Source organism: Sinocyclocheilus anshuiensis, unplaced genomic scaffold, assembly GCF_001515605.1.
Source record: "Sinocyclocheilus anshuiensis isolate Anshui unplaced genomic scaffold, SAMN03320099.WGS_v1.1 scaffold567, whole genome shotgun sequence".
Classification (NCBI taxonomy): Eukaryota; Metazoa; Chordata; class Actinopteri; order Cypriniformes; family Cyprinidae; genus Sinocyclocheilus; species Sinocyclocheilus anshuiensis.
This window is the reverse complement of record NW_015549600.1, coordinates 79,800-88,061: the sequence shown is the minus strand read 5'-3', so window position 1 is coordinate 88,061 and position 8,262 is coordinate 79,800. Positions and strand designations below refer to the sequence as shown.

The window sequence follows — 8,262 nt, the reverse complement described above, 5'->3', positions numbered from 1 at the left end:
AAAATCTTAATTATAATTGTATTAATACATGATTAATATATTACACATATTCATATAGAATATAATTTCATTAATGAATAATAAATATCATTTATAATTTATAATAAACAATATTTTAGTCACAGTTTTTTCCCCCTTTTGAATTTGGCCATAAATGTAGGACTTGTTTTTGTGAGATTTGCTCATTGAACTGAATTAAAATAATTATTTACAAAGTGTTTTCATCTTTATTCATTTATGAATCAAGGAAAACAACTAACAAAATATGGAGTGTTTTTATATAAATTTCCCAATGCTAATTTATGATGTAACTTGTATGATGTATGGTTTCTGATGTAAGCCATATGCAACTAAGCAAAATACTTACCTTTACTGTGTGCTGCAGATTGATCTTGCTCACGGCTGTTTGAGACAAACTGAGTCAGCGTTCACTGGACACATCTATGTAATATCTGTTCAAAATCCTGCGAGCTTATGGCCATTTCAGGAGCCGTCTGCCTGTGGTTGAATGAGCAGTGTCAAAGGAAGAAGGCTGTAAATAAATAAATAAAAGGAAAAGGACAAATTAGTCCATTCGGCCAGCACTCCTGAGCCATGTTTATTTATTCTCTGTCTATACAAAGAGCTGGGGGAGAGTGAGTGAGAGGGTAGGATGAAAAATCCTCCTCTCTTCCTCCAGATTTAAACAGCAAGCCTGCAGTGGCTCTTCACTTCTCACGCCAAACAAATAATACATTTTATTTGCATGATTGCGTCTGTTTGCTTCTGCAGAAAACCTGCTGACAAGACCAGCTTAGACCAGCAGGAAGGGCGGTTTTTTTATATACTAAAATGTATTTGAAATACATTTATTTCATGCTAAGTATGCTACAAATACATTTACATATTATTTATGTCCATAATTAAAATACCCTGCAATTGTACTTTTAGTATACTAAACTGGTATATAAAGTCTGCTAATTTGGAACAACTAATTTTGAACTTAATGCACTTTAATTGTGTGGAAGTAGTCCAACTAAAGATATACTGAAGCATATTTGATTGTGCTAAAGTGGAAGTTTACTTCAGGTACACTGTAAATATCTTGCATTTAAAGACAATCATACAATTCTCATCAAGTTACATTAAAAGACATTTTAGGTTAAATATTAAGAAATGTGCATTGTACACAAGAAGTACTCCAAATAAAGTTTAATTATAATTTTTATGCCAGTAAGTGCTGCCTTGTTTTAGCTGTATTCACTCTTGACCTGCGGTGGTATTTAATTTGTAGTGTCTGAAACAAAAGCAAGTTAATGCAGAGAGAATGACTGCATTTCTTTAAAAGGTTCTGTAACAATCTTAGAATGAAATGCTGATCAAAGAACCTCTTGACAATATTACTGTGAATCTCAATATTTATGTATTGGCTCTGAAATAGATTTATGCAAGAAATAAAGCATAAAACAAGCGACATTCAAATTTTCATTTTTGGGTGAACTATTCCTTAAAACTCTAAACTAGTCTAATGACCGTTTCTAAAGACTGTCCAAATATAAAACATGTTAAAGATGAAATAAGAACAATTGTGTGCTAAATTAGGTCATTTGTATTCTACTTTATACCTAAAGGTTGACCAAATGCACTTTTCCCACATACCACAGTCATCTTTCACTGTTGAGAAAATGGATCAATTATATTCATGACTCATCCTGCACTATATAGATTTTTGTCCAATCAAATGCTCTCAAATAAGAATGTCCCTCCCCCAATAGCATCTGAGTCTGACAAACAATGTTCACAACATTACTTACTCAACTTCCTGAGCTCCACACATGACATGAATTCAATAACCAAAACTTATTAAATTGTGACCATGTTTTATTTTATTAACTTGTTGACCAAATTAATTAGTAAAATATGGCCACAATTTCACTAAAATAAGGAAACAAATTAATAAAACATGGCTACAAATGAATAAGCCATGCTTGTTTTTTTTTTGCATGTCATGTGCATGGCTCCATACTAATCACAATGTGACTTAATTTTAAACCATCACAAATATATCTTGATTGCCTTCAGCACTCTTCTCAGGCAGAATCCAGTCCAGTCCAGTATGGAAAAGTTATAGATGTGGACACACATTTGCATGTTTATTTGCATTTCATCATGTTTGTAATTCATCCAGTCGCCCACCTCTTCCCTTGAGTCAGTGGCTGTAAAACACGCGTCTGACACGAGCTCTCTACGCCGGCTCTGTAAGCAGACCGAGGGAATGCAGAGAGATCACTGACAGAGAGAACGAGGTTCATCTCGCAGAGAGGTAATTCAAAGCATGTCATAAAACATCAATACTCCTCTAGTGGGCCGGCCAGCACAGCTGCATGCTGGGAAACATTATGGCCTTACATAATTCAGCACAGGAAAAAAACTCCTTCACTTTATTGAAAATTCACATCTGAGTTTTAACCAATCTAAACACATACACACTGTTATAATATAAATGATGTATGTGTTATTAATACAGTGTCTTTATGACGTATTTACACTGCTTAATTTTTTCCAAACTTTTGTGTGATTATTATTATTATTAATTAAGTTGGTTTGAGAAAGCCAACTTACTGATCTACTTTTTAACTTATTCTTCTTCTTCTGAGACCAAATTTGGGCAGAATTTTCAAGCTACAACCAACAAATCAGGTCAGACCTTCAGACTTTGCTATATATTTTCTAACTGACTGGACTTATGATTTTCGTTAAACCGTCGATCGAAACTACGAAAAGTCCCATAAACTTTCATTGAGGGGGTTGAATCTTCTGTACAGTAAGACTTATACAGTGTTTAAGCTGTCTATCACTAGCAAAGCTTAATGACTATCCTATATAGGACAACATGCTAATCATACTAGAAACATGATATTAACATGCTAACGGCATGTTAATCATGCTAAACATGCTAACAACGTATTCATCATGCTAGCAAACATGCTAATCATGCTAGAAACATGCTAACAACATACTAATCATGCTAACAACATGGGAATCATGCTAGAAACATTCTAGCAACATCATCATGTTAAAACATGCTAGCAACATGCTAATCGTGCTAGAAACATGCTGCAAGCAACATGTTAATTATGTTAAAACATGCTAGCAGCATGCTAATCATGCATGCTAACAATATGCTAATCATGCTGCTAGAAACAGGCTAACAACATGCTAACAATATGCTAATCGTGTCAGCAAAACAGGCTAATTATGCTAGACACATGCTAACAACATGCTAGTTGTGTTAAAAACATGTTAATCATGTTAAAAATATACTAGCCACATGTTAAATCATGTTAGCAATGTGCTTAATCATGCTAGCAACATGCTATCAACATCTATCTAATCTGCTAAACTGCTTCTAGGTTTTCTCAAGCCAAATTAAAAGTTTGTTTTAAACTGAACTCATCTAGTTAACTATTAATATAATGAATATAATATAATATTTGTATATTTATAAATATAAATATTTATTTTATCAGTATTTATAAATATAAAATATTATATTATATCTTTTGAATCTGAACAACACAAATCTGATTACTAACATGAAAATGAATAATATAATCACATAAATATTCTAGTAATTATATTCAGTTTAGTGTTAGTATTCAGACTCTTCACTATGACACAGCAAAGTTTAGCTCTCAAAATTAACCTCTCCATTATCACTGAATTGTCTCTAGAACGTGATTAGTGCCACATTTACTTGATTAGACATGATTTAGAAATACACACGTCTGTCTAAACTGCATCCTACAAGACAGATACTACTGCAGTGACTTTGGCATCTGAAAGTTTTTGAGTGCTCCAGCCAGATCTGAAGCACAGTGAACCCACAAGACAGTGGATTGATGTTATCAGATACTCTCAGTCCAATCTGACAGAGTGCTCATCCAGAACATACTCAACCACAGTTTCTACACTGGACTGCTCTGCCGCAAAATGAAAGCAAAAATAGATCACCTAAATAACTGTTGCATGGATATTAAGCAATAAAATACAGAGAAACTGAAAAAAGTATTTTGAACTAATAATGGCCAATACTTTTACAGCATTTCTTAAAGGAATAGTTCAACATAAAATGAACATTTGCTGAAAATATACTCATGCTCAGGCCATCCAGGAAGTAGATGAGTTTGTTTCTTCATCAGAACAGATTTGGAGAAATGAAGCATTACATCACAAACTAACACGAGTTAAAAATAAACAATACAAACGGATAAATATCATTTTTATATAGTTACAGATTTATATAGACTGTAATGGATCCTCTGCAGTGAATGGGTGCCGTCAGAATGAGAGTCCAAACAGCTGATAAAAACTCTGCCGCCCCCCATTCACTGCAGAGCATCCACTGGTGAGCAAGTGATGTAATGCTACATTTCTTCAAATCTAATGAAGAAACAAACTTGGATGATCTGAGGGTGAGTAAAGTTTAAGCAAATTTGAATTTTGGGGTGAACTATTCCTTTAATCTACGTTAGTTTAACTTTTTACATTTACTAATACATTTTAACAGGTCAAGTATATATTATATATACTTATATACATTGTACAAACTAACATGAACAATACAAACTGATGACTATAATTTTTTAACATTAACCTAGACAAATAAATTATGTAAAACTAGTTGCTCACTCTTAGTTCATGATATCCAATCCATTAACTAATGTTAACAAACTGAATCGTATTGTGAAGTGTTGGCACTAAAATTAATATCAGATTTGCTAAAGATCAACTCAGTGTAGCATAAAGTTTGTGCTAATTCATGTTAATTAATGTTCCTGTTGCTTACCTTAAGGTCTTAGTGTGTGATGCTGATGGCAAATGTTATAAAAGTAATGCTCAGCCATCTAAAATGTGACTTATTGCATGATATATACAATTTGTCAAGGAAAAAATTTGAGGCAAGAGTTGAGGAAAGGTCACCTTCCCAACCACAAATGTAATGGAAAATGTTGACATTCAAATTCACAATTAATCTGATTCTATTCATATAAGGTGCTCAGTGTTCTGAATGTATCATCAGATACAGGATATCTAAAATACTGAACCTGCTCACTTTGATACTGTGCTATATTACAAGTACTTGACTAGACATATCTTGGAATTGGAAAAGAAACCAAAATGTTGAATCGAAAATATCAAATAATGTAGGTTTTAAATTTGTATTCAATTTCAACACATGGCAAAACGTTTTCAACCAATTTATTATCCACATTGTATTCTTAATTGTATTTTCAATTACAGGACCATTTCGGCATCACTTTAGAACATGAAACAATATTATTGATCTATGACTAAAACAAAAATACTGCGATAAAGCAGTGATGCAAAAACTATTCAGAAATAATAATAATAGTAACACTAATAAAAATAATACAGTTGATATTAACAGGCACTGAAACGTGTATGTGCGCACATGAGAGAGAGCATGAGATTTAAACGGGCTCTGATGAGAGAAAGAGCTAGGAGAGAAATCTGAAATCACAACACAACCACATGGTGATCACAGAAGTCAGTCACCTGCAGGACTGTAGTGTGCGGCTACACACCCAGCGAGAGAAGAATATCACTGTCAAACAGGCTAGAAACAGAACAAATATTCTTGATAATTACTGTCATTATTAAAAAGAAGAAAGTTGGTGCAACGCCCCACTTGTTTTCACATCAACAATGCAGGAAATAGGCTAACTGTCACCTCTGTAAGCATGAACAGCAGAGAGAAAGAGCGAGATAGAAAAACCCTTCTGGCAGAAGATGTTCTGTTCATAGTCCAACAAGCAGCGTTTAGAAAGAGCAAATGTAGCCCTTGAAATCAAGAATCCACGGCCCTTATATCCATCTCACATCCAGGTTTGTGGAAATCTTTATACCGTTAATGCAGGTGAAACAAAATCCTGTACCTTTTTAGATAGGAGAAATGTGAATAAAGAAGAACAAATTATTTAAACATCCAAAACAGAACAAACAGTTTGCAAATTGTGAAAACATCTATTAATATTTAGAATCGTATACAGTAACTCAATAATATTTCAGTAAAAAATAATGCCTCTCATCCCATATGTTACCTCATAATCAAACGCTTACATCATTTTGACCCAACAGTTTTATTGCAGCCCACTTAGGGCTTTTCGTAAGTTGTACTATATGTGTTGGTTTGTTAAAACAAAGTCGGTGGTTATATCAGTTATTGTTCAGCTAAATGTCTCGAGCTACATGAACAATTGAAAACTTTCAATTCAGACCGTATATTAAAAAATTCAAGACGTTGTATTGTTTCCGTGTATTGGTGTGTCTTTTGAAAAAAATGTAAGGAAAGCATAAAAACTTTAGCTTTATTTTCTGAATCCTCTTTCCAATTACCGAAAACACAAAACAAGGGATTCAGGAGTGAACTAGATGCGCAGAGGGAGGGAGAGGGTCTCCAAATGTTTGCTCTCACCCCATTTTTGCCTTTATAGTTTCCAGTTACGAACAAACACACTGGGCCGTCTTCCTAAAAGCTCGGCACTCTGGGAGTTTCCAGAGGACATTGTTGACATTGTTTTTTACGCAGGCAAGCACTACAGCTTTATGAAATGCTGAATTATGTCTTTCAGTTAGAATTGAGTCTGTTGCCTGCGTTGTTGCAGTTAGCCATTAGCATTTAGCATTATATAATTCTGGCTGGCTACACATCAGTGCTAATGCTGCAGCTTCGCGTGAACATCTCCCTCATGGTGACCGAGCGGCTGAGGTTTAGTTTGTGGTAGTTAGGCAGCGGCATCGGCAGCTGGGTGGGCAGCGGGGTGGGCAACGGGGCAGGCAGTGGAGCGGGCAGCCCCAAATCCTGTTGATGCACGCTACGGTAGCTAATGCGTTCGCCGCCATTTCGCAGGCCGTCTGGCTGCTGCAGGTAAAACGGCAGGTCGTAATGCGTACAGGACGGACAGTACGTCTGTGAACGCGTCAGTTTTCGTGTCTGCGGGGGCGTGAAGAGGGCAGGCCCATTGGGAGTGGTTGCCGTTGGGACAGTGGCCGCCAGGATGTTGTGGTTTGAATGCACCGGCGGCATACGAGACGTGACGGCGAAGTCAGGCTCCTCCTCCTCTGACTCCGACTCCTCCTTCTTACAACAATAGTACTAGAGGGGTGTAAAGAGAGACTGCGTCAGCTTAGCATTTTAAATATACATAATAACTGAACACACTTAGTTTGAGGACCAGTTCTTACTGTTAACTAACTACAACTTTTGCCTCAATAAACTCCTAATTTGCTGCCTATCAATAGTTAGTAAGATAGTTGTTAAGTTTAGGTATGGGGGTGGATTAAGGGATCTAAAATATGGTCATGCAGAGTAAGGCATTAACACATGCTTTATAAATACTAATAAACAGCCAATATGCTAGAAGTGTGTGTGCTAATAAGCAACTAGTTAATAGTGAGAACTGGTTCTTAAAATAAAGTGTTACCAAGTAACTTAGGGCCAGATGTACCAACAGCTTGCATCAGTGCAAACCGTCTTTTGGCATTAAAGGGTTAGTTCACCCAAAAATGAAAATTAGCTTTACTCACCCTCAAGGCATCCTAGGTGTACTGTATATGACTTTCTTCTTTCAGACAAATACAATCAGAGTTATATTAAAAATTGTCCTGGCTATTCCAAGCGTTATCATTGCAGTGGGTGGGTGTTTCTGTTCAACAGTCCAAAAGACATCAAATAAAGTGCGCGCATTCATTGTAAAAAGTGCCTCACACGGCTCCGGGAGGTGAATAAAGGCCTCTTGTAGCGAATCCATCCATTTTTGTAAGAAAAATATCCATATTTCAAACATAATAAACACTTTTCTCTCACTTTATCTAACTGTGGTATGCGGAAGCCGTTCCGGCGGATGACGTAGGATGTCGGCGTTGCGTGATTAGTGACGAACGTGGAGAGAGAACAAAACAGAACGCCGGTCATGAATTAGAAGTACAAACTGAGGGGATATTTTCTTACAAAAACGCATCGATTCGCTACAGGAGGCCTTTTTGCACCCCCCGGAGCTGTGTGAGGCAAGTTTTAATTAGGGCTGGGTAAAAAATATCGATATCTCAATATTAATCGATTCTCATTTTTACGGAACGATATCGATTTTTAAATCCCAATAATCGATTATTCTAGCCTGTTTTCAGGTAATGGACGGAACACTGAAGGGCACTTCCCATCCAATATATCGCAATAAGCATTGTGCTTTGGTACTTTAA

General features: G+C 35.9%; 1 protein-coding gene across 1 annotated transcript in view; it reads right to left on the bottom strand.

Moving 5' to 3' along the window:
• Positions 1 to 5,446: 5,446 nt before the first annotated feature.
• LOC107658661 (protein FAM163B-like) overlaps positions 5,447 to 8,262 on the bottom strand; it is a 35,838-nt gene continuing 33,022 nt past the window's right edge. Inside the window, exon 3 of the mRNA XM_016447303.1 lies at positions 5,447 to 7,159. Within this exon, the coding sequence (XP_016302789.1) occupies positions 6,707 to 7,159 (453 nt within the window). The 3' untranslated portion in view covers positions 5,447 to 6,706. The remainder of the gene's footprint in view (positions 7,160 to 8,262) is intronic.